The following is a 24,334-nucleotide window of genomic DNA, read 5'->3' as shown; positions in this document are numbered from 1 at the left end:
GGGCGAAGAGTTTGGTAACGGTGAAATTGACCGCTTGCAGCGCGCTGAGCCGAGTAATTTGACGGCACACGATGTCCAAGCAATTGACTGTCCGCGGCGTGCGTTGAGTTAACATGGTGTCTAGGAGAGAAGGAAAGGTTTGGTGGGAGCAGCAAGGATGCGTTCTCAGCATCATGCATGTTCCTGGCACTAATGGGAGAACCGGGGTTATTGCCATACATCGGTTCTAGTCCTTCGCGCTCCGTGAAATGCTCACCGGTTTCAAGAGCGCGTGCAAGTGACTCGACGTGGGCAATACAACTCCCACGAATGCGAATGCGCTGAAAACTATGCGCAGCTGCGTCAATGACACCCGCGTGTGATACAAAAACCTTCGGAGCATACAATACGGGCCGTAGCCCGCCACTCCCGGCATCCGTCTGTGGTTCCACTCTCTCTTCTGCGTCTCTTGCTTGAACAATCGCAATTCGTTGCATCTCCATCGCCTGTCGTTGAAGTTCAGTGAGGCTTTCCACAACGTCCTCCACCACTAGACGGTGTGGCAGTCCTTTTTTCTCAAGTGTACACTCCACAACAACAAAATCCGTCGGAACGATGATACTCTTCGTTTGCAATTTGCGTGAATTGAATCCCTTCCATATGGAGGTGTCCCCCTCCATCAGGCCGTTCACCGCATCCCCTATGCAACGAATGGAATTCACAGCCTGTTGCTTCTTCTGCTGCGGCACACCTTGTTTTGTGTCCTGCGGATGAACGATTCTCTCCAGTGCCTTCCCGGGACGCTCGTCGCAAGTTATGCTGCTCTGCGACATATCCACATTTGTCTCCATCTGCGGCCAGACGGACAGATACATGTAATCGAGATCTCCGTGTACGCGGAGATCCTTGACCAAATGACCCCAAATGCGCCACACAAGCTGAATCGCCTCCCGCATGGCTGAAACCGTCGGTGCCTCGTCGGATGATATTTCCAGAACTGTCCCCGTCACCGTCGACACCTTTGTCTTGATTAGATGAAGCCACGGTACCTGCGTCGCCTCACCCCTACAAATGCCACACGCCTCCTGTTGGTCTCGTCTCATGTTAAGGACAATGGATGGTGTCGTGGGCAACGGGTCGTGCTGACGCTTCATCGCACGACCAATAAATCGACGCAATGCAAGTATGCCGTCCATTCCAAGTGTTTGCTTCAGTTGGTAAAGTTCCGGGGAAAAATATATTTCTATACTTGCCTTTGGAAGTCGAGTTGTTGGCGGTGGTGCGGCACCATCTCCTCCTGCCTCCGGCTCCATATGCTTCGCAAGATGGTACGGAAACTCCATGCCAAGTTCCTCGTGTTCTATCAAATTACCAGCAACCCAGAGTGAGAGTGAAATGTGATGTTCTTCCGCTGGAAAAAATATGAACGGGCTTCGGAAGGCCTCTATGAGCTCTTTATCTTTTTTACTACAGAGATTCATGGAAAGATTTATCGTCTCAAGCAGATGCGAGGATGAGGAAAGGCTTGTATAACCCTTTTCCTGGGCCTCCTTCACGTTATCCACTAGACGATCTACAACAGAGCCTTGACGAATGGCCAACAGGGTACCATTCTCTCTCCGTTCCGCTAGTTGTTGCCGTGCATCGCTTCCAAGCTTATTTGCCACCCGTGCAAGCTCCTGGAGTACCACCGCACGGTGTTGCTTGTACATCTGAACATCCGCAGTGACTTGAAGTCCCACATGGCTCGGCAACGACGGTGGCGTCAGTGCTTCCGCGGGTGCTGAAACGACGTTTTCCTTCCCAGGAGTCACGTTTAATACGTCCAATGCCGCTTCTTTTCTCGAATTCACGACGTGTTCCTCCTGCGGTGGTGTCTTCTCCGCATTTGCATCGTGGCCTTTGCTCCGTTTTTTAAGCGACCCTCCTTCTGCCGATGAAATCGCCGCCTCGGAGTTCTGCGCCACTACCGCCGCCGTGGCGTCCAACATTGGCCCTGCCGTCTCTTTGTCATCATCGCGCCAAATCTCCCGCACCACGTAGTCATCCGGGCAGGATTTAATGTACGACTGAAAGCCCTTCACGCTCGGTTTTGTGTGGCGCACCAGATGACACCGCCGTTCGGACGGCAGCTGATTGCGGCGACGCTGGGCGAGTGTAAGCTCGTGGTAGAGTCCCTGATTGTACCGCTCGTGCGCCAGACGCAAGGCCACACGAGACTCCGGGCTATCAAATTTACTCCGTGCGTCCTCAATGCTCATGCCAAGGATGAGCCGTCGCCGCCACGAAAGCGTTGACTTCATTTTTTTTACACGTTTGGACAACCGCCTTCTCTCCGCCCACCCACCCCACCACCCTTTAATTTCTAGAAACAAAACATGTGCGTTTTTTACATGTGTGAATGCGATTGAAGGCAGCGGCAGAAGAAATAAGAAAAAGATTTTGCCACACTGTGGTTCCCGTACCTCAATTGTCCGAGAATAATAATAATAATAAAATAAAATAATATAAAATTAAATTGCGTTTTTCTCTCCCTCTTTTCTCCGCTGATACGGCTGGTTGTGTTGTTCCTACGGGATGCCCCCAACCCCTTTACACACTCCCGTTTCTTTCCTTCTCGCTGGCCAGAGGCAGTTGCGCTCACAGGCATATGCCCAAGAAAAGAAATTCACCCACAGAGTAAACCCAACCATTCAAAAGCAAAATCAACAAAACAAATACAAAACCAAAAAAAAAAAAAAGAAAAAAAAAAAAAATACAAAGGGACACTCAAGAGATTGTAACCCGTAAATTTCCTTCACCAAAAAAGTAACGGAAAACATATATACGCACGCCACGCCATACGCGTCACTTTGTTCGTTTTCATTTATTTATTTATTTATTTTTTTTGGCTGCCAGCTCACACATTATAAATGCGTACATGTCAATTTGCTTTACCTGGAGTGCCCCCACATTGCGGAGGGAAAAAACAAACGCTCTCCCCCTTTCACGGTCCCACGCCTCTTTTTCTCCTCCCCTTCTTTTGCTTCTATGACTCTCTTGTGTCCTTGAAGCCGTAGATGTCCTCAAAGTGCACACCGAGCCTATTGACCGCATCCTCCAGTCCCATCTCTTTAAAGAAAAAGTCCTTCATTTTGCCATCAGGACCAACAAGGTAGATGGCACTACTATGGTCAAACTGGTATGTGTCGTCAAGAAAAACTTCGGGAACGCCCTTTTCTTCACGTAACTTCCGCTCCTCATCCGTTTCTTCAATGGAAGAGTAGTACACCCGCCATGCGCTAGCCGCCTGTTTCACTTCCTCCAAGCTGCCACACAAGGCCCGAAGGCGTGGGTCAAACTTGGAAACATATTTCTCCAGAACCTCCGGTGTATCCCGGAAGGAGTCTATACTTAAAAATACCGCCTGCAACTTTGCCACTTCTGGCGCCGTGCTCTTTGTTGTCGCAGCATCGCAGGCCTTCATAACATCCGCAACGAATTGCAGTGTCGTCGGGCATACCTCCGCGCACTTGGAGAACCCAAAATATAAGAGTGTCCAGTGATCCTGAAAAGGTTCCTGATCGGTGATGTAGGCGCCCGTGCGGCTCTCACGCAGCCGGAATGGACCGCCCAGCTGCTGCTTGGGTGTCATTCTGACAGAATGCGTCGACTGGAAATCGGGCGCAAGCTCCGGCGGTGGTATCTCCTTCTGCTTGTCGTACCAATTCATCAGCGCTACGGAGAGCGGAAAGACGGAACATCCGAGAAGAAGTCCCCAAAGCTCCGCGCGACTACGGGGGCCGTGGGAAAAGACGGAGAAAAACCCACGCCCTCCCTGCTGCTCCTGCTGTCCTGTGGAGGATGCGAAACGTGTGAAGCCGCCTGGCCGCAGCAGAAGTCCCCCGCGCCTCGCCGCTAGACGCATGGATGTTCTCTTACTTTCTATCCCTCTCTTCCTCAGAGACTCCTTGCAGACAAACAAATAATAAAAAAAGGCGTCAGCAGTAAAAAACAAAAACAAACAAACAAACAAAAAACAGCCTGAGAATCATCATGCATGAAAGTGACACAAACAGCACTTCGGGTTGGTTGCCATGTGAAGGAGAGCGTAATCAACTATCAGAAGAGAAATGGCAAACACACACATACAAACAAACAAACAAACAAATAAAAAACAGCAGAGACATCAAAGAAAAAACAAAACAAAAAACGGAAAATAACATTCTGGCAAAATCCACAAACGTACATATCTTACACGTTTAATTACGCAAAAGATATAGGCATTCGTACATGTGAAGTCATACATGTATATATATATATATATATATATTCTTCTCATTTTGTGAATATTAGCAAAACCAACAAGAAACAAAAAGGGGAAAATAAACACCCAAGACAAAAATGTGACGCTGTCTCCCATGCGATGTAAAGCAAAAAAAAAAAAAAAAAAAAACAAACAAACTAGCAGATAAACAGGCAAAAACACAAACAAAAAACAACAACAACAAAAACGCTGCGAAATAAAGGATAAAGCAACACTGAAACCAAAGACTCCCTAAAACTATACTACCCAATGCAAAGAACATCAGTGTCTGGCAGCATATGCGACGCCGTCTCGGCAAAGCGGGATTTGCAACGCCTTTAGACGAGCTTCCCAGAGCCGCTCTGTTAAGGCACAAAACGTAACGGCATCAAATTCACTAGGAAAGTTTCTAATTACATCATACTCATGCTTTAGCAACAATTTTTCGGATGCATCTCCCATGACAGTGGAACTCGAGGGTGGAATCACTGTCAGATCGTGCATATGCACAAACTGGTAGATCTGATTGGGAGAGACTGTAAAGACTTGCAAGGTGTTTGGCCTCACGATAGGATTCGGTATACCCATCACGTACGGCGGACCATCATCGACTACTTCAAGCGCTATGGAGGGAAGCAGTGAGACGACGTCTTTGAAAGACAAAACCTCCTTCAAGGCCAATGATTCATCTCCCCATGTCTTTTCATTATCCTCCAATTTATCCATCGTCTTTTTCTTCTCGCTCTTTTCCTTGAAAATGGAGCCAAAAATTTCATTTTCCACCACACTTCTGAAATACAGACCATGTGACGTCGCCCACAGTACACCCCAGTGCCGTTCGCCATGTGAGAGGAGTGCACATGACACACTCGCCACAACACAGCTCTTTCTGACTTCCAGTTGACGCGAAAAGCAGTGCGCAAAGGCTGCTTGAGACCATTTAATACGCCCTTTTTTGTAGTAGTCCTGGACACGCTTCATCCAAGATTTCAGATTGCCCAACGTTCCTTGATTCGCCGAAACGGAAACCATGACAATGGCAAAAAGGGTCTGGTAGCTAAAAGGGTGCGGGGCCACAGAGTACGTCAGAGTGGCGGCATTTCCTGAGGACTCCGTCTTCTCCGAGAGACTCGCCCCGTTCTCTTGCATATGCACGCCGTCAAGTGGCTTAAGGAGTGATTTAGTGGGGGAACTGCAAAGAGAGCATGGAGCAATAAAAACAAAACCAAACAAAACATACCCACATACACCCAAAAAAGGAGACAGTAATGCTACAAAAAGATACAAAACAACCACACACACAATTGCAGAGAGAGATAGGGAGAGGGAGAAAATAAAGCTACAGTGCGGCAGCAAATAAATGAGAATTTTCATCCTTGCCTCTCATTGCGAGGGGAACAGGCGCATGCATGAGTGCAGGCGTTCCGCAACACAAATAAATTCTGTCATTTTTTTTTTTTCCTTTTTCTTTATTTTCTTAACTATCACCTCTCCTTCACAAACTTCAATTATTTTCTTTTTTTTTGTCGTTGTTGATGCCACATACACACACAACAACATCAAAATATAAACTGCCGGTGAGCCCTTCTCAGCCCCCACGTACTCCGACCGATTCAAGCGCCTGTTCAAATGTTTTGGAGGTTATGACAGCCCGCCCCTCCGTGTCCCTCTCAGCAGCCATCTCCAAGACAAGTAAAAGCTGCTTCATCGGCAAAGACATCGGGAGGAGGTCCACGCAGCAGTGCAAATCCGCTTGGGTTGCAAATGGGAGCTCAAGTTCGTTTGCGACCAATGACAGAGCCTCGGGAGGCACTCGTGGAAGCGTCATCTTCACGGAAAAGCATGAAACCATCTCGAGACTATCCAACACATCATACAGCGCAGTTGTGCCAATCACAAGTAGTTTCCGGCCCTCCGGCGGTGGCCGCTTTATAAGTACTAGTAATGCTTGCAGGATGGCATTGCTGTATCGACCCCCCAGGTGAGAGAATTCAATAATGCGTTCAATGTCATCGAGAATAATAACACTTGTGGGAGACCTGTAGGCATCCTCAAATGCCTTTCGAATGATATTGACCTTTTGTAACTCGCCATAACTAACCATAACTTCGCTAGAGATGACCTTGACGTAAGGGAATTCGGCCTTTTCTGCAAGGTACGCCGCCACCGCCGATTTACCCGAACCCGGCAATCCTTCAATAAGTACACTAAGCAGATGGATGCGTTTACCCTCACCCTTAAGCAACTCCACATAACGACTGCAACAGCTCTCCACTCCTTCCCATGGTTTACCGTAATAAATGATACCGTCGCCCTTGAGATTGCTACACTCTTCCTTTGCCTGTCCAAACGCAGGTTCCACCTCTTCAACGGCCCGAAGAAAATCCTGACGCGTTACAAACACATCCTGTGCATTGACCACCTCCGTTGGGTGGTCCAAGTCTATGTGTTTATTAAAGGCATTGGATATCGCCGAGCGTACCACACCCTCAATCTCGGCACCGGAATAGTTCTTTGTTAGACTGGCAAGCTCCGCCAAGTTAACGTCTTTTCCAATGATGCCGTTCTCACGCATGCCGCGGGTATGGATACGGAAAATTTCCACTCGACCCTCTTCATTTGGGAGGCTGATCTCCACATGCACCTCAAACCGACCCGGGCGCAGAATGGCCTCATCAATGAGATCCATTCGATTGGTCATGCCAATAAGGAGGACGTTGTTCAGCGAATTCACCCCATCGATTTTTGCGAGAAGTTGATTCACCACGTTGTCATTCACACCCGTGGAGTCACGAACAGCACCACGCTGCTTACAAATGGCATCAAACTCATCAAAAATGATAAGGTGCAGCTTTGAAAGGTCACCCTTTGCCGCAGCCTCGGCCTCGGCATCCAAAAAGAGTTTCCGCACATTTTCTTCGGTTCCACCAACAAATTTATTAAACACCTCGGGGCCATTGACAATCTTTGGTGGATGGCAGTTTAGGATTTCACCAATTTTTCGGGCAATCAGCGTCTTTCCCGTGCCTGGCGGCCCATACAAAAGAACCCCCTTGACATGCTTCACCCCCAACTTCTTCACATAGGATGCAGGAAAAAGACGACTCGCAAAGGCGCGACGAAAAACCTGCGCAAATTCGTTCCGCAGCCCACCAATACCAAGATTTTCAAGATTAAAGTTCTGCATCAACTGTGGCTGCTGCGCATCCAACTGATTGTCCGGTACATTGGTAAGAGCAATCTCGCTCTTCTCCGTGGCAAGGAGAATAAGACTTGTGCTGTTGGCAAGAAAGCCAACACTCCCTAGCCCATCACAGTTCAACTGCGTCACCGTCGCCAAGAGTCGAAGGCCGGAGTCCAAGACGACAGCCAATGTCTGCGAATCGCGGAAGCATTGCCCGGAAAATTGCTTGAGAAAGTAGCCAATAAACTCCATGCAATCCAACGTCCCGCCTTTTTTAGAGGCCACAATATATTCCACCGTTAAGACCATTTTTGCAATGGATGGAATGCGCTGCGGTGGTTTATGAAGAATCACTGTGCTCCCTGCTGTGGTTGAGAAGCCAAGAAGGCGACGCTGGATACTGTTCATGCCAACATGACCGGCCCTGATCCCTGTGTTGGCGGATACCGTAAAGAGGAACTCATTGATCATAACGATCCCTGAGCTGTCAACAAAGATTTTGGCGTCTTGTGGGTTCATATAAAGCAGATTGGTCCGAGCGTCTTCGTCCTTAAGGACAGAGCAGACAATTAGAGGCGATGACATGATGTACGGTTTGTCGCAGTGGAAATGCCAAAAAAAAAAAAAAAAAAATGACTCTGTCAGCTTGAAAAAAAATTTAGTTTGAACGCACAGACAAACACACACAACAACAAAAAAAAAACAAACTAAAAAAAAAAAAATGAAAGAAGAAAATGATGCCGATGCACACAAGAAGGTTTCACACAAGAAGTAAAGATACACTTCAATAGAGACATCCGCGGTGCCCAACAAGAGAGACACAAATCCTCTACCTGCGCACACATACACACACAGAAGAAGAAAGAGAGAGAAAAGGAGTGTGTATCATCTATCCCCCCCTCGCCTGTTTCGCGGGCCCAATTCATCTATATACGGGTGGATCATCCAACTTCGCCTGCTCCCATAAACTCAGCACTTCATTCAGTGAGCGTTGGAGTGCCCCACGTTGCACTTGTGTGAATAGTGAGCGGTAGCGCGAGTAGGACTCTGGGGTTGGACAAAGCCGTTGAAAGTGCATGCGCCGCACAAACTCCTCCTCTGAAGTCAGACACGACTCGAGCTCCAGCGCATCCGTCAGTGCATCTAAAAACGGATGCCCGTACGAAAATGTCAGCCTGTCCCCTTCGGGCATTTCGCAAACAGGCACAACATCTTTTCCGCATTTCTTACTTCCGACAGCAGCGGTGATACCAACAAGTGTCAATGTGTCCGCAACAAAGTTTCCTTTAACACATTGGTCTAACAGTGAGTAATGCGTACTTAGGGAAGGCATAATGTTGACTTCCATCAGAACAGGCATCGGTGTGGGGCTTTCTGAGGTGTAAGGACGGCGCAACAACACATCTACGCCATACACTTCAAAACAGCAGTCACCCACAGTTTCACTAATCGCCTCTTGCTCATATATGACATGCGGTTCCACCGCAAGGAGTGTTTTCACAATAAGATCATGTATACGTGCCATCGTTCCATTCCAGTCCAACCCAGAATTACAAAACTCCTTCTGCAACGCTGCAAGCGTCCACTTGGAGGCACTCGTCACGCCTCCGTTGTCCGCAATACCATCGGGTGGCACAAAGTCCTCTGATTTTTTATTAATGGTAAAATTCGTAAGATGTGCAGTGAGAGATTCGTTGGACGCGTGGTCTTCCAAGGCCTCTTCTGCAGGGTACGGCAGCGTAGCAAACCGCACAAGCCCCTCCTCATACAAGTATACCCGCATTGGAGAGTACGAGGTCACCACTACATAGAGTCGCAGGTCAAATTTATATCCTTCTATAAGCAAGGGGTCTGAAATGTAACGCTGCACAAGAAGGCGAAAAGGACGCGTCTCACTCGCACCGCACGCGTTCGGCTGCTGCAGTGCATGTTCCAGACGCAGATGTTCACTGGCCTTCAAAAGATAAATGCCCCTTCCGCATGCACTGTTTGTAGGTTTAACAATAAATAGATGATCGTGCTCCTTGTCTGAACCCAAAACATGCTTAAGAGCCGCCTCCTCATCCGGAAGCACCCAAGCCTCCGGGAAGAAGTCACCAAATGAATTCCCGTGGGCATGGCCCACAAGAATCAAATTCTCATTATTTTTTTCACACCAACGTTCTCGTGCGGCCACAAGATGCTTATGCAGTTCATCTTTCTTGCCAATACGCCACGTTCCGGGGAAGTGATTGATACGCTGAAACGGTTTCAGCCGCAAAAAATCGCTTCTTACGGGGCGCTTGCACCACTTCAAGGACCACGTTGTCGATAGAAGACTTCTCTCCTCCGCAAAACCGGCTCGCTCCAAAGTACACATGACACTTGAAAAACGCACCGCGTTGTCAGACATCGTAAAGTGCAACGCCGCGTACGCTCCTTCGCGTCGCAACTTCTTTTGCTCACCCATCCGGGCCGGCGGCAGCCAGGCAAGAGGTAGAGGCTCAACGTACGCAGAGTTATCGTTGCTGTGGAGGTCGCCGTCCCATGGGTGGTCGAGCGGCAAAAACACAATGGTCGGCTTCCTCCCGCGAAAAGGGCTCACGCTGAGCGTGACGCACGCATCGGCTGCCGCGCTTCGCACGACCGTGTGAACTTTGGTCGTCGTTCTCCACACGCTCCCATTGGCCTCGTCGTAGTGGCGTACGGACGGTGCAACAAGGTGGGCCACGCCACGAGCAATGAGTTCGTTACGCTGCCGCTGAGCCTCCGTCAGCCGCTGCTGCACCGTCTTTTGAATGTCATCGTCACCATTCCCCATGCATGCCCCTCCGTGCGGGGGAGAACCCGCACTCCACGTGCTGTCATGAGCCCAATCCATCACAGTGCATTTGTTTTCCGCAGCATCGTAAACAAACCATAGTGAAAAAACAAACAGACAAACCCAGAGTGGAAACACAATAGAGACAAAGAAAACACACACACACAGTAAATGGCAATAATGACACACACAAAAATAAACACAGCAGCCTTCGCAAAGATGTCGCCATCCAACCATAACAAGAACAGGATGGAAAAGCATACCGGAGGTATATATAAAAAAGAGGAGAATGAGGCATCTGGCCACCCCACTCTTCAGGTTATATTGTTTCCTATTATATATATATAAATATATATATGCTCCAGAACTTACGACAGTTACCAAGGAATTATTGTTAAATTGGTAACCAAGTTACTCGAGTTCCTCTTCATCGGCCTCGTTATCACGGTGATCATAGTCATCTCGCATTTGAAGGACGTCCTCCATGACTTCCTTCCATTCGTCTTTCTCCATGCAGTATGCATCCTCGTAGAGGTGTCGACGGTAATGCAATACCTTTTCTGCATCCGTTAGAATCCCCTGAATCATGGGGGCTGAGCCAAACGTTGACACAACATGAGATCCAACATCGATGCCATCCAGCGCCCCAGAGGCCAAAATATCACGTGGGAGCACAAAATCTTGAGGGAATGTCGATGAGATGGGGTAGCTGTTTCCTGTTACAAGAGGCAGATAATTTGCCGTTCGCAGCGGAAGGCCATATCGCAGCAATGCCTCTTGTCGTGGATAAGTCAGGTCGAGCAGCTTGCCTGCACCTCTCATCGTCAAGGCATGACCCAACACACGCCCAGCTTCAGTTTGAAATTCAAAATTGATGGGGTGCGTTAGAGGCGTAAAGAATCCATTGTTTGCAACCGGAGATGTCGTTAGTAGTGGATAACGGTGTAGAAAATCCCAAAGATCGTTTTTGGGTGCATTGGCATCGTACACACGCAGTGGCACTGCTGCAAGAGCCGCTGCCACACGTAGAGTCCTTGTAGGCCGCACCGCTTCTTGCCAGTCATGCATATAAAATGATGGACCGCTTCCCTTAGTCGTGTTTACACTTCCATCATCTCTAATGCCATAGAGAGCAGTATCAGCAGCCATTGCAACCAACTGGGCCGTGGCAATATCGTTCTGAAGCCATGAAGGAGCATTCATGCCTAATGTTGTGTGTTCTGCAAAGGAGATTTTCCAGTATTCCAACTCCAGCGGTATGTAGACGGCACGGTCTTGCCGTGTCAGGTGTGAGGTGGCAAGAAGGCGATTCAGACACAGTTCATCTCTTCGCCTGTCTGCAAAGTCCACGTCGCTTCCAGGAGTCATCGTCTCCTCTGGAAGGGGCTGAAAACATGTGAAAAACACAGCAGGGATTTTATGCCCCGCGTCTTCCCAAAACTCCTCCATGACATTACACGCCGCTCCGCCAAAGGCGGAGTCGCCGTCCAGAAAACACTGCACACCCTGCAGGGAATCCGCTTCCTCCAGTTGCTGTCGAATACTTCCCATCACTTCCGCCATGTCGTTACTGTGCGTGGAACGCAGCTGAGACATTCCAAAGCCAAAGCTATGCAAAAGCGGTATATCAGCAGCGGCTCCCGCCAGAGGGTGCAGCGGATGAAGAACATGCACACACTTCGCACTCACACCACTTCGAATGTACTGCCACCAGGGAACCAATTCATCTCGCTCATTAAAGAGCTCCCGCTTGATTTGCCTCACGGAATTGAATGTTTCGTGAGCCGCCACCCCGCCTGGGGAAAAAGTACGGTCATGATGACGCTGGTCCGTGGAGGAGGAGAATGATGGCATTTCCCCCACCCCACCCTTCTCTTGTTTTTCACCACCGTTGTTATCATTATCGTTATCGTCACTGTGCGAGTTGGATGAGTCGGAGGAAAAGAAATCCGCCGTCGTTGGGCAATTCATCGCCCCAGGCGTAGGGCCACGATCCGCCTCCGCCACTTCTTTCACGTTAGTGTCCCGGTGGATGCAACGTCGGGGAAATTTCATTCGCGTCGCATGGGGCGCATCCAACAAAATCAGGCGTGGCACACGCACGGTTGCCCCTGTGCGCTGCTGCGTCAACTCTCCGCCCCACACGGCCCCTACCCGCCGCTCTGCGTACAACGTCCGCCTCGTGGTGTCGTACTCCGTCGTGCCATTCGCCCACTGCGCCGCCACAAGCGAGGCATAATTTCCGAGTGCGACGGTGATCACCTCCCGCTCGGCCGCCATCACGCACGGCAAGCGCTCCCCTACTACTGTCTCTGTGTGTTTCTTTGCCACACCGTTGCGGAAGACAAAAGAGGGGAAAAAAAAAACAACAACCAAAAACAAAAGCAAAAAGGCAGTGAAGTGCATTTTCCCCCACACAAAACAGGAGAGCAACCACAGGGAACACTCAAAGAAAAAATATAAACACACACACACACACACGCACACAACAGCAGTCATGCCAGTATACACTTTCCCCCCCCCCCCTCCCCGACACACACGCGCACCCAAGAAGTTATTCAAGCAATAAACAGCACAAAAAAAAAAAAAAAAAAGAAACAAAAAAAAAAACGCAGACGAAAATGAAAATAAAAAAAGAAAATGTCATTTTAAAACACAAGTCTCTCCCCTTCTTCCTCAAGTACGGTTGGAACACACACACAAACAAACAAACAAACAAAAAAAAAGCAACAACGAGAGAAAAGCAAACGTGCATAAAGAGTAAAGAAAAAGCAGAAACAAAGAAGTGACCAAATGAATATCGTTCATACCAACGGCCACACTCTTCTCCAAACTACGTGGAGAGTATACATACATAAATACATACATGTAAAAAACAAAAACAGTTCCAAAAAGCAATTATGTACATAAAATAAAAATCATAGCAGCAACAGGTATGCAGGCACACAAAAAAACAACAACAACAACAACAAAAAAGGACTGGTAAAATGGGAAGAGAATCAAGCAAAAAGCAAAAAGCAAAAAGCAAAAAGCAAAAAAAAAAAAAAAAAAATTTAATACACAGTTATAAATCGCGGGGTTTATAAGTGCATGGATGTATCTATGCACTTGTCTTTCCGGGGAGTACTCACCCCCCTCCATCTCCATTCCTGCCCCTTTTCTTTTCCTTCTTTCCAGCCGCCTAATTCCACATATAATCTCTCTCTTTCTTTCCCAGCCGCTCGTATATATATAATAATAATAATAATAATAATGTTCCACCCGTGATGTCAGTGGCAGGAAGGGGCAAAAATAAAATAAGCACTCACGCACACACGCAAAAAAAACAAAAACAAAAACAAAAACAAAAAAAAAAACGTTCTTTACCAGCCAATAGCCAACGAGGATTTTACAAATAAATACCGCTATTAAAACAAAACTCTCTAGAGTGGGGTTTTTAACTTCCACTTCTTTCCATTTTTTATTTATTTTTATTATTTGTTTCTTCCACCCTCATTTCTCTCTCACCCTCTCCCTCTTTTTTTCTTTTTTCTTTCTTTTTTTTTCATTTATTTATTTTCACTTTAAATATTTTGATTTCTCACTTCGGCAATTCATGTCTCCTCCAGACTCGGGCAACTGCGCCCCGCCCCCTCCATGCACAGATCCCAATGTTCACAAGCATTTATATATATATATGAATGCAGACAATGGCATGTTTCTTTGCGTAGGGTAAAGTTTGTTTTTCACTACACAAACAGTCAATAGAGTAAAAAAAAAAAAGCAAAAAAAAAAAAAGCAAAAAGAAAATACTTCATGAATTTAAACCGGTCATTTTCCGTCAAAACACCCGTTCATTCATGTGTGCTCTCATTAAAATAATAAAAGGAAAAAGAAAGTATAAAGAGATAAAGGGAGAGAGAGAGAGAGAGGGAGTGAACATAGAAAAAGGAGAAGACGTATGGAGACATGTCAGTTCCTCTCGTCCTCTTCCCCGCTCGAAAAGGTGGAGGAGGCAAAAAAACTCTGCTCCCGCAATAATTCATCCGGATTGCCTCCCCGTCTCTTCCACTGCAACTCACATCTCTTTTCTTCAGAGAAACCCACCAACGGGTCGTTCTTGCAATTACCTCCTTTATGGGCATTGCAAACACTTACACTGCTGCCTGCATCATTCACTTCATCCTCCTCCTCTTCTTCCTCTTCTTCATCCTCTTCCCCTTCAGCGTCAATCGCGGCATAACGTTTCAACTTTTCCACCATCTCCACCTTCCGTGCAAGTTGCTTATTCCGGGAGCCATGTTCGGCCTCTTGCAGAAGCTCGTGATGTATCAGTTCCTGCGCCGTAGGACGTTTATCAGGATCAATACAGAGACAAGACTCAATAAACGCATACAATAAGGGATTTTCATCCTTGATCACAGACAGGTCTGGAGTGTCGGTAAGTTTACTGACGTACACAAAAATGCCCATGCCACTTGTAAAATTCAGATAGGAAAAGGGTGACTTGCCCGTGGCTAACTCAAGCGCCACGCAGCCCAAGGACCAAATATCGGCCTTTTGATTGTACCCAATGCCCTTGGTGGAATCCGCATTCATCACTTCCGGTGCCATAAACTGCGGAGTCCCCGCCACCGTATACAACTTCTCGGACGATCTTTTTAGACATTTTACCGTTCCAAAGTCCCCAATTTTGGTTCGTCCATGATGATCGATAAGGGCATTTGCCGTCTTCATATCCCTGTGCACATAATTTTTCGAGTGCAAATACGCAAGGCCACGGCATAAATCTTTTAGGTGACGCACAATCTCTTCAAGCGGCAGAGGCCCCCCTTGTCGTCGAATTTTATCTCGTAATGTGCCTCCAGATGCCAATTCCATGTAAAGACGGAGCTGCGTATCACTTTCCTTCTGACAGTAAAAGTAATGGATGATATTTTCATGTCTTAAGGACGTCGTGGCCACCAGTTCTTGAATGGCATCATCAGCCAATACACCGTCTTCAAGATACATGCGTTTCACCGCCAGTTTACCACCGGTAAGCAGGTCCTCGACTTCAAATACTTCACCATACGCTCCTCTTCCCAATAGTCGTCCCAACTTGTGTCGATCCGGTTGGAATTCCGTAAATGCCATGCGGAGAAGTGCAATTTTTTCCTCATCCTCCCGCATACACATCACAAGACGCTCTGCTTCGTGCATTGCAAGGTGCAACAGGGCTCCTGAGGCTGGCTTGGGCAATTCGATAACGTGGGAGTAGCCCATCAACTTTTTCACACGCCAGTCATTGAAGTCATCCGCGTACAGCACAACAACAAGCTGCGTTTGTTGACGCAGGGCCTCAAATGGAGCCGTTCCGTCTCGCAGTGCGGCATATTCCTCCTCTGTAGCCTCCAGGTATAAAGGGTCAATCACAAGGACATCCGCGCCACCAGTTTCCACGTTCATCATTGCCTCGCGTAATGATGTGACAGGCACAACCGCATGACGACGCGACCACATTAATCGACAGAGAATATTCCGTTGCTTCGCATCCCGATCCGCAACAATCACAGTAAACGGACGCGTGGTAATCGGAGGGTCAACGTTCTCCTTATCTTCCTCTTCCTCAACCCAAGGGACAGGTAGCAATGGCAATTCAATACTCAACGTGTTCACCGGAAGCGGAAATCGCGTAGTATGGAAAGAAAGGGTGCCGCACATATTAGCAACCATCTGTTCACACTCCTTGATTGTGGCCATTCGTCGTCGAGGGTCATATTTTCGTGGATTTTCCGTCTCTTTCCCTTCCAAATTTGCCGTTGACGATGTCTTGACCCCTACCTTTTTATTACCCTCGCTGCCATCGTCCATCTCCACATTATCGGTCACGACAATACGAATGCGTCGCATGGATAAGGAAGAGGGGCCATCAATCACTTGCTGGGGCTCCGTCGCACTGCACACGCGTCCCCCTTCCTTGAAGGGCGGCAAACTGCTTCTGTCTGAATTTGGCGGGTTAAAGGACAAGGGCGCCAAACTCAGAGATAATGAAGCCAAGCCAACATGGGTGGCAATACTGGCACGTCGCGAAACAACAATTGGACACGAAATTTTGCGGCTCACAGCAAATTCCGCGGTAGGCTCCACCACACAGACAAACACGGAGATAAGAATGCCTGTCCCGGCCTTGTTGACTTCAACCACTACCCGCCTCAGAACCTCCAGTACATGTTCCACATTAAAAAAGATCTCGTGCTTTGGGAGGCCTTCATCCAAGAAAAGGGTAAAGCGATTCTCTGCAACACCAACCAGCTGTACCGCTTCTCGAGCAAATTGTCGTAGAGTGTGGTGAATTCGAACCGGTTTCCACATCTCTTTCATGGATTCCAAATTGAGGCTTGAGAGTCGCATGTATCTTTCCATGAGCTTATTGCAGGTCTCCACATGACCTAGCAAACGCTTACCGTCGTCAGGGGACATATTCCAGTCTTTCTCCCCAATACTTTCCACACGTCGTTGAAAGGCATTTAACTGAGGCTGCAACACATCTCGCATCCAACGCACGGCATCTTCAATGTAGTTCACGACCGCCTGATTGTCTGTCTCACGACCCACAAGCAACATGACATCACCGGCGGTGCCCAGGCAGGATGGCACGATACTCAACAGTAGGTTTACGTAGTAAACCTCTGATGCCTGCCGGAAACGGTAGACGCATGGAGAGGATAGGCCAGAGGCAACGTAGTCATCCCAGCTCCCAACAAACCTTTCTGCCTGAAGCAATTGTTCCCGCATTCCGTTTCTTGTCGTCTCTGTAGCGAGAAGTCTATAAATGCGTTGCCCAAGGACATCGTGATACTGAAATCCCGTGACTCTTCCTGCTGCAGCGTTCCATCGAATAATGACACCATCGGAGACAACGGCAATAACAACGGTGTTACTGATCTCCAATACAGAGAGAGGAAACCGATAAATGTTCTTCTTCCCCGCATACACTATTTCACCGGCGGAACATATGCTCAAATTCCTTGCTTGAACAGGACCCCTTCTTCTAGCTCGGTTCATTGTTAAGCCTAGAACGCTTGATCTCGTTGTGGAATACAAATTTTGCCCTGTTTCCTGCGTATTCACTTTCTTCGGCACACTGCCCATTTCTTTTTCCGCCTGCTCCGCCATAAGACGTACTTCCTCAGTCGCATGTTGCAGCAACCACGGGGTAAGAGGATCACTGAGTACAGTGAACCTCATCTCATCCAAATACCGCTGAGACATGATGGCCTCAAAGTACACCACATGCAGTTGCGCCACCAGCACTCTCGATGCAGCCACGGCATCTGTAAGACTGTGTGAGCGGAAGATAAGTTCAAAGGCCCCAATGACACCTCCCGTCCTGGTTTCCAGCAAGTAATCCCAATGTACATCGCTGATGAGGGACGCATTTTTCCTCACGGCTCTCGTCGCTCCCGCTTCATCATCAACCCTTCTCCTAACGACACCACTGAACACAAAAGAGACCCACTCCATCGGTCGACCTTTCTGCATGAGCATTGATCCGGCTTTAAATTTCCGTATCCGTAGGGAGTCTGCCAGACGTTTGCGGGTTCTCAAGGAGAGCCCTGACAATAGCAGTGAACGTTCCATGAGTCTCAGAAACATGGAATGACGTGCCTTCTTCTCATTGTCCAAGAGGGAGCGGAACACATCCATTTCAATCAAAAATACGATGGCACTGGATACCGCGCGTACCTCATGGCTGGATTCATCTTTTGCCTCTCGTGACAAATGCAGTCCGTCAAAGACATCTCCCTTTGAGAGTCTCTGAAGTACACGACCCTCCTTCAGCAACAACAGCGTGCCAGAATAGACAAAGAGCAGTTCATTTCTGAGCGTGTGCAAGTGCCATTCATCCCACGTGAGACGCTCCATACTACGAACAACACATTCCACCTGGATCTCATCAAACTCACAAAATGGCATGCGCGTCGAAATTCCTTCTCGCACCACATCCAGTTCTTCTTCCGATGCGGAAAACTGCCTCATTTGTGATAATCCCCCCCCTTCTTCACCAAAACCTGACATGGAAAGGGTATGAGCAGAAAATCTGCCAGCTGGAAGGGTACTTGACAACGGTGTGTCTTCTGACGCGTACTTGGGCACATCATCAGTTTCCCTTTGAAGTTTCAGAGGGGCCAGTGGTAACTCACTCCGTGCGCCTGAAAAGAAAATTCCATGGGGCGAAGAAGCAACCGTGTCTGTTGAACTCATATGTAATTTACAATCCATACACTCCGAGTTCACTTTTTCCCGCGCAAGAATACTGGCAGTCAGTGCGTCATTCACCAGCTCTTGCAAATGTGTACGTGCCAATTTAAATTCCAAAAGGGTATTGACAGCGTCGGTACTAAGTGCACTGGGAGACGATCGTCGGTTTACGTCGCTTGGTGAACACCCATTACTTTCTCCATTCATCGTGGCTCCCAATGAAGGCTCACGTTTCGCAGATATTTTCGATGTAGATGCCGCTAGTTCTTTTTTATCAAGGAGACTTTCCAAGAAGACACACGCCGCAATATGTTCACTAGGCGGGAGTCGTTGCACAATTTCCATCAAATGTTTGGTGGAGGAAAGTACTTCTGGATCCACGTGCTTATGGTTGGGATCTGTCCTCGTCATGGTTGTATCTGAAAGATAAGTGGGATGCATGGGCACATCTACGCCTGGAGTTTCCACCAATGCATCCCCGCATCGGGGGAGGCGTTCGAGTGGACGGGGGACACCATCAAAGTGCTCGCAGCTCCCAACAGCGCCATCATCAACAAGAAGTCCCTTTACCGGAAGAAACTCTGCAAGTGCGGGGGAGTTGCAAAGAACATTATCATCGTTTTCGGCTTCCGTCGTGTCACTTCCGCCATATCGTTCGTTCAGAAAAAAGGGCTTCATCGTTTTTTCCCCCGCATCGTTGTGGGTTTGTGCCCGTTCAACGCCCTCCGCCGTCCCCGCCAGCCTCGATAGCCACTGCAGCATGAAGGCAAGATGATTTGCCGGCTTCTTCTCCATGAGCTCACCGCTGAGTTGCTGCCAGAGGCCCGGAATGCCACGCTGTTGCAGGTACGCATCGTCAGGGGACGCAATCGCCCGTGGCATCGGTGGAGTTTCCATCACGTGGCGGTGAAGGACAAAAAAACAACAAAAAAGAGCTTCCACACGCACACACAAATGACAAAAAAAAATAATAAAAAAGAAAAAAGAAACAAAACAAATTCGGACTGGCAAGGACAGGAGTGTGTACGCTTCAGTTTCTTCCTTTTTTTTTTTTTTTTTTTCCCCTTCCTCCGCTGGTGAAGAGAGGGAGAGTATATATATGTGTGGGGTGGGGGTGGGGGGTTTAGGCAAAGAGAAAAGGAAAAAAGAAAAAAACCAGAAAATAAACAGACATGCCATCGACGCATGGTGAAGGGAAATGAAGAGTACATGTTGCACAGCAGACGGCAGTCCACACACAAATAGACGGCCCCCCCCCCCCCCACTTCATCCACCGGCAAAAAAGTTAAAGCCGCAGAAACAAACAAACAAACAAATAAACAAATAAATAAATAAACGGTCCAAGCGGAGAAACAACAAATAAAAACAAACAACAGTAAATAAAAATATTTTTATTTATATAAGAAAAACAACAACAAAAATAATAAAGTAAAAAATAATAAAAAAACAAGTTGGCGGTGGAGGGGAATTACCACGCACTCCTCCACGGACCACATGACAAAAATAAAAACAAAAAGGAAACAAAAAACCAAAAAAACAACGACGAGACGCACGTGACATTTCAATTCAACTATTTTTATTTTTATTTTTTCTTTCTCTCTTTCTTTCTCTTAAAACAAAAATTTATTCCACCGTTTCATTCATCCCACCACTACGACGCCGTCTCATTCTCATCTTTTTTTTCGTTCTCTCTCTCCCTCTCACTCATTCTCGCTCGTTATTTCTAAGCAGATGAAAGTACACGCATTTCACCTTCTCTCCTCCCCCCCTCACTTACCGTCTGTTTGCAGCACACATACATGTACATGTACATGGATACAGATACATACATACATATAAGACTACAACCAAACAACCAAACAAACAAAAAAGAGACTCCTCTTCGTTCTTTTCGTCGGCATTTGTGCTTCCACGCACATCTCCCCTCGCCCACTCCTTCTCTCAGGAGAAAACCCAAAATAACATTCGCAAGCAAACACCAAATACCAAAAAAAAAAAAAAAAAGGAGAAAAAACAACAACAAAACAAAACAAAACAAAAAAAAAAAACCAAAAAACAAAAGGCATCCAAAAGAGCAGAGATTAAAACAATTTGCAAACAAACGTCAAACGATGAGAGCACAATAATAATAATAATAATAATAATAATAATAATAATAATAATAATAATAATAATTAGTAAAGGAATAGAAGAAGGGAGGGGGAGGGGGAAAAGAGGCATTAAACCACCAGCAGTCAAAAAAAATAAAATAAAATAAAAATAAACATAAACGAAGCTGCGGTGGGAACGCCAAGTAATACAATGAAAGAGCAGAAAAATAAAAGCTCCAACAACAGGCATACGCACCCATCACCGCAGCATTCAAGGCGGGGTGCATGCGCAAAGAGAGAGAGAGAACAACAAAAACACACACACACACACACACAAAAGGGAGGCGGAGAAGGACGGTGCACCCGCACGCGTGAGCCACGTCTGCGGCAGGCAAACAGGACCCACGCACCTCATACTTCACCACCGCCACAAAAGAATTTTGATCAACAACAAGAAGTAAAAGAAAAAAAAAAAAAAAAAAGAAAAAAATGCGGCCATTGCCAACAAACTCTTTTTTTTTTTTTTTTTTTAACTTCTCTCTGTTGTCCTTTTCTTTTGTACGCCCTCCCCCCCCGTCTATTCCCCTCCTCCCCCTCCCTTTACTTTCTGTCTTGTGGGCGCGTACGCTCATGACGCACATACATACATACATGTATATATATATATATAGCGCCATTTACATGTCTAAACCAAATCAAATAATAATAACAATAACAATAATTGAAACTATTCATAAGGAAAATATCCGTTTCACTCTCTTGTCTCTCTGTTTTTTTTTCTTTCTGTCCTCCATGCACGGTGTGGTCTCACTCCATGCCTTGCCCCTCCCTCTTGTGGTGGCTCAATTTCCCCTCACCCCCCTCTTTTCCTCCTCCAAACACACACACCGCGTTACGTTTCTCTTTGCAGACGTGCGTCTACACATGCACGTGACGCGTGAGCCCATTATTTCCTTTTCCCTTCACGTCAAGAGGGATGAAATGTCTTCTTCAGCCCTTTTTGCTCTTGGTTTCCGTCGCCTTCCCCACCACACAGACGCACACACACACACACACACTACTACTGCTAATAATAATACGAAAAAAAAAGAAGAAAAGAAAAAAAAAAAAAAAAAGGAAGGATCCAACAAGTCTGGTGGTAGCCGTGTGCGTGTGGGATAAAAAGTGAAAGAAACAAACTCTGCTGAAAGATATATATATATGTGTGTATATATAAATATATAAAGGTGGATAGATGTACGCATGTATGCTCACACATACAAAAATATATGCACCAACAACTCTTCCCAACTATCACCACAACACAATTAAAAAAAAAAAAAGGGGGGGGAAAAGGGGAAATGTTTGCTTCCTTTTTCATTTTTAATTTTAATTTTAGATTTGTTGCAGCATTCTTCGCTTCAGTTTGTTCATCCCCACACATCATGTGTGTGTGTGTGTGTGTGTGTGAGTGTGAGTGTGCCTGTCAGTCTGTGTATGCATATAAAAAAAAAAAAAAAACAACAACAACAAAAAAAAAAACAAAAAACATACGCAGATAAAAATAAATAAATAAATAAAAAAAAAAAAAGGTAAAAAAAAAAAAATATTTTTATTAAATTTTTTTTTTTTCTTCTTTTGACTTCTTTTCATCAACTCCTTGCAATTCATCCGGTGAGACAAAACGCACCGAACAAACAAATATAACAAAACAACTCCTCTTCTTTTTTTTTTTTTTTTTTTTTTTCTCGGCTCCTCCATCCTTTTCTTCCTCCCCCCCTCCCCCCTCCCCTTCACTTCACCTCCGACGTGCAGGCCCACGTGTCATGTAAAGTAAAAAACAACAACAACAACAATAATAATAATATAAAAACAATAACAATAAAAACAGGTGTTGAAGGTGAAGCAATGAGCATACAACAACAACAACAACAATAAATAAATAAATAAATAAAAATCTGTACAAATGGACGTCACGCCAACAGTTGTTTCGTAATAAACTCAATTCCGGTGTATTTATGTTTCTTTCCACCTTTTCGGAAAGGGGGTTCTGTTTTTGTTGATGTACGGCGCCTTCTCTCCAGAACAAAAAGGAACGGCGGAGACAAAAACAACAACAACACACACACACACACGTGCATGACGTGCATTTCTGTTATTTTGGTGGTGGTGGTGGTGGTGGTGGGGGCGTATTTTATTTTATTTTATTTTATTTTTTTGCATGTCTCTTTGAGTGTGTTTGAGTGACAGGGGGGAAAAAAAGGGAAAACAACAAAAGAAAAGAAAAGTGTTTCATAACGATGGGACCAAAAGTCCAAATTCTCGTTTTTTTTTTTCCTCTTTTTTTTTTCCTTTTCTTTTAATATAAAATTAAAAAAAAAAAAATATATTTTTTTTTCTCTTCCCCCGTCTTTTTTATTTATTTTTGGATCTCTCACTCTCTCTTTGACTGCTGCTTTGAAGCAAAATAAAACAAAAAAGAAAAAACAATCCGCCCGCCCAGTCCTGCAGACATCCCCTTCTCACCCTCCCAACAACAACAACAGCAGCAGCAGGGCTGTGTGTGTATGTTTGCGGCAGGGGAATAGAACAAATGGAGAGGGAAAAGTAAAAGGCTGCATACATAAATACATACATAAATAAATACATAACAAATACATAATAATAAACAAAACAACAATAAAAATGGGGGAAAATAAGAAGGCGTGGTGAGAAGGAAGAGGGGGAGGGAACAATATGATGGCGTATTGCACACGTACCACATGCATTCATGTGTCTTTCATTTGGGCAAACGGAAAAGGGAGAGAGAGAGAGAGAGAGAGAGAGTTTGTGTGTGTGTGTGTGAGCGAGGGAGAAAGACAACTCCCCCTTCCCCCTTTCCCCTCCCCCTCTCTCTTTTACCGACCTGCATAACAAAAAAAAAAAAAAAAAGAAGAAAAAAAGAAAAAAAAGGGTGCACTATTTCAATTGTTTACGCAACAACAGGTGTACCACGCCTGTGGGACGTATATAAATATGCATGCATGTATGCGTGTATGCGTGTTTGCATCAATGAAACAAACAAAACGAAAGAAACAAACAAACAAAATGCCACATGTTCCCCCGCCTCCTCCCCGCATTTTACCACCCTTCTCAGAGACAAAAAAAACCGAAAAAAAAAAAAAAAAACCAACAACAACAAAAAAGGGGTAATGTCAATCCAAAAACCAACAAAAAACCCTTCCACAATGAAGTCAGTCCATATATATATTTATATATGCATAGATATACGCATATAAATGGCGTAAAGCGTGTAGTTTAATTGTTGGGTAAAAAAAAAAGACAGATGGAAAAAAAAAAAAAACAAAAATAATGTTGCATCTGCATTCAATATCATCATGTACCCTTCCCTTCCCTCCCTCCCTCCCTCCCTCCCCGCAATATATATACCATACATATAAATATATTTATCTATATATGTATTTTATTAAAAAAAAACCAGCAGCTACGGCACTCGCCATGACTGCAAAAAAAAAGAAAAGGCAAAAGAGAGAGAGAGAGAGAGAGAGAGAGAGAGACATATAAATACATAAATAGACAAACGTACGAACAGACAAAAAGGAAAAACAAAAACACACTATGTATATATATATATATATACTTATAAAACAGAACTAACGCACGCGCGCGGACACGTAAACAAAACAACAACAAAACAAAAAAACAAAACAAATGAAACGAACGTAACATTGTCATCGTCGTGGGGGGTGTATGTATGTATTTATATGTGTGGGGTTGAGCGGGGGGGGGGGGGG

The 24,334-nt window shown here is 46.0% G+C and overlaps 7 protein-coding genes across 7 annotated transcripts, besides 62 other annotated features; all 7 read right to left on the bottom strand.

Moving 5' to 3' along the window:
• Tc00.1047053508995.69 (hypothetical protein, conserved) lies at positions 1 to 2,282 on the bottom strand (the record flags this gene model as incomplete). The annotated part of the gene is made up of 1 exon (XM_806024.1): positions 1 to 2,282. A coding segment is annotated over one exon (2,282 nt), but the record flags the coding sequence as incomplete, so codon positions are not given.
• Positions 1 to 23,657: a sequence feature (heterozygous, Esmeraldo-like haplotype).
• Positions 2,459 to 2,498: a microsatellite.
• Positions 2,707 to 2,735: a microsatellite.
• Positions 2,841 to 2,867: a microsatellite.
• On the bottom strand, positions 3,008 to 3,886 carry Tc00.1047053508995.60 (cytochrome c oxidase assembly factor, putative; the record flags this gene model as incomplete). Its single annotated transcript, XM_806023.1, has 1 exon — positions 3,008 to 3,886. The coding sequence occupies one exon, from the start codon at positions 3,884 to 3,886 to the stop codon at positions 3,008 to 3,010; it is 879 nt and encodes a 292-aa protein (XP_811116.1).
• Positions 3,933 to 4,000: a microsatellite.
• Positions 4,101 to 4,138: a microsatellite.
• Positions 4,262 to 4,291: a microsatellite.
• Positions 4,396 to 4,460: a microsatellite.
• Positions 4,547 to 5,638, bottom strand: Tc00.1047053508995.50 (hypothetical protein, conserved; the record flags this gene model as incomplete). Its single annotated transcript, XM_806022.1, has 1 exon — positions 4,547 to 5,638. The coding sequence occupies one exon, from the start codon at positions 5,636 to 5,638 to the stop codon at positions 4,547 to 4,549; it is 1,092 nt and encodes a 363-aa protein (XP_811115.1).
• On the bottom strand, positions 5,853 to 8,033 carry Tc00.1047053508995.40 (vesicle-fusing ATPase, putative; the record flags this gene model as incomplete). The annotated part of the gene is made up of 1 exon (XM_806021.1): positions 5,853 to 8,033. The coding sequence occupies one exon, from the start codon at positions 8,031 to 8,033 to the stop codon at positions 5,853 to 5,855; it is 2,181 nt and encodes a 726-aa protein (XP_811114.1).
• Positions 8,142 to 8,183: a sequence feature (T-rich).
• Positions 8,371 to 10,509, bottom strand: Tc00.1047053508995.30 (tubulin-tyrosine ligase, putative; the record flags this gene model as incomplete). Its single annotated transcript, XM_806020.1, has 1 exon — positions 8,371 to 10,509. One exon carries the CDS (start codon positions 10,507 to 10,509, stop codon positions 8,371 to 8,373), a length of 2,139 nt encoding a protein of 712 aa, XP_811113.1.
• Positions 10,581 to 10,606: a sequence feature (AT_rich).
• Tc00.1047053508995.20 (hypothetical protein, conserved) lies at positions 10,660 to 12,528 on the bottom strand (the record flags this gene model as incomplete). Its single annotated transcript, XM_806019.1, has 1 exon — positions 10,660 to 12,528. One exon carries the CDS (start codon positions 12,526 to 12,528, stop codon positions 10,660 to 10,662), a length of 1,869 nt encoding a protein of 622 aa, XP_811112.1.
• Positions 12,605 to 12,639: a microsatellite.
• Positions 12,712 to 12,736: a microsatellite.
• Positions 12,825 to 12,889: a sequence feature (T-rich).
• Positions 12,939 to 12,972: a microsatellite.
• Positions 13,201 to 13,220: a microsatellite.
• Positions 13,254 to 13,300: a sequence feature (T-rich).
• Positions 13,480 to 13,502: a microsatellite.
• Positions 13,570 to 13,605: a microsatellite.
• Positions 13,704 to 13,727: a sequence feature (AT_rich).
• Positions 13,766 to 13,807: a sequence feature (A-rich).
• Positions 13,999 to 14,037: a microsatellite.
• Positions 14,132 to 14,163: a microsatellite.
• Positions 14,200 to 19,650, bottom strand: Tc00.1047053508995.10 (protein kinase, putative; the record flags this gene model as incomplete). Its single annotated transcript, XM_806018.1, has 1 exon — positions 14,200 to 19,650. The coding sequence occupies one exon, from the start codon at positions 19,648 to 19,650 to the stop codon at positions 14,200 to 14,202; it is 5,451 nt and encodes a 1,816-aa protein (XP_811111.1).
• Positions 14,411 to 14,451: a sequence feature (GA-rich).
• Positions 19,431 to 19,469: a sequence feature (T-rich).
• Positions 19,506 to 19,532: a microsatellite.
• Positions 19,769 to 19,808: a microsatellite.
• Positions 19,820 to 19,916: a sequence feature (T-rich).
• Positions 19,969 to 20,014: a sequence feature (T-rich).
• Positions 20,045 to 20,082: a sequence feature (GA-rich).
• Positions 20,263 to 20,309: a microsatellite.
• Positions 20,459 to 20,532: a sequence feature (T-rich).
• Positions 20,593 to 20,646: a microsatellite.
• Positions 20,708 to 20,735: a sequence feature (AT_rich).
• Positions 20,877 to 20,897: a microsatellite.
• Positions 21,021 to 21,051: a microsatellite.
• Positions 21,072 to 21,119: a sequence feature (A-rich).
• Positions 21,201 to 21,231: a microsatellite.
• Positions 21,591 to 21,619: a microsatellite.
• Positions 21,642 to 21,676: a microsatellite.
• Positions 21,752 to 21,784: a microsatellite.
• Positions 21,987 to 22,022: a microsatellite.
• Positions 22,046 to 22,147: a sequence feature (T-rich).
• Positions 22,148 to 22,172: a sequence feature (AT_rich).
• Positions 22,262 to 22,287: a microsatellite.
• Positions 22,380 to 22,430: a microsatellite.
• Positions 22,474 to 22,495: a microsatellite.
• Positions 22,702 to 22,725: a microsatellite.
• Positions 22,731 to 22,756: a microsatellite.
• Positions 22,866 to 22,901: a sequence feature (A-rich).
• Positions 22,902 to 22,938: a sequence feature (AT_rich).
• Positions 23,159 to 23,201: a microsatellite.
• Positions 23,339 to 23,366: a microsatellite.
• Positions 23,455 to 23,491: a microsatellite.
• Positions 23,556 to 23,589: a microsatellite.
• Positions 23,658 to 24,334: a sequence feature (areas merged during assembly that could not be assigned to a particular haplotype. This can correspond to areas where the two haplotypes were merged or to regions with more than two copies in the genome that were merged during assembly.).
• Positions 23,681 to 23,725: a sequence feature (T-rich).
• Positions 23,781 to 23,820: a microsatellite.
• Positions 23,851 to 23,892: a sequence feature (T-rich).
• Positions 23,929 to 23,955: a microsatellite.
• Positions 23,960 to 24,002: a microsatellite.
• Positions 24,067 to 24,097: a microsatellite.
• Positions 24,217 to 24,252: a microsatellite.

The sequence above is a fragment of the Trypanosoma cruzi genome, genomic scaffold (assembly GCF_000209065.1).
Source record: "Trypanosoma cruzi strain CL Brener 1047053517117 genomic scaffold, whole genome shotgun sequence".
In the NCBI taxonomy this organism is placed as follows: domain Eukaryota; phylum Euglenozoa; class Kinetoplastea; order Trypanosomatida; family Trypanosomatidae; genus Trypanosoma; species Trypanosoma cruzi.
The sequence above is the reverse complement of the archived record's forward strand: the minus strand, read 5'-3'. Positions and strand labels throughout refer to the sequence as shown.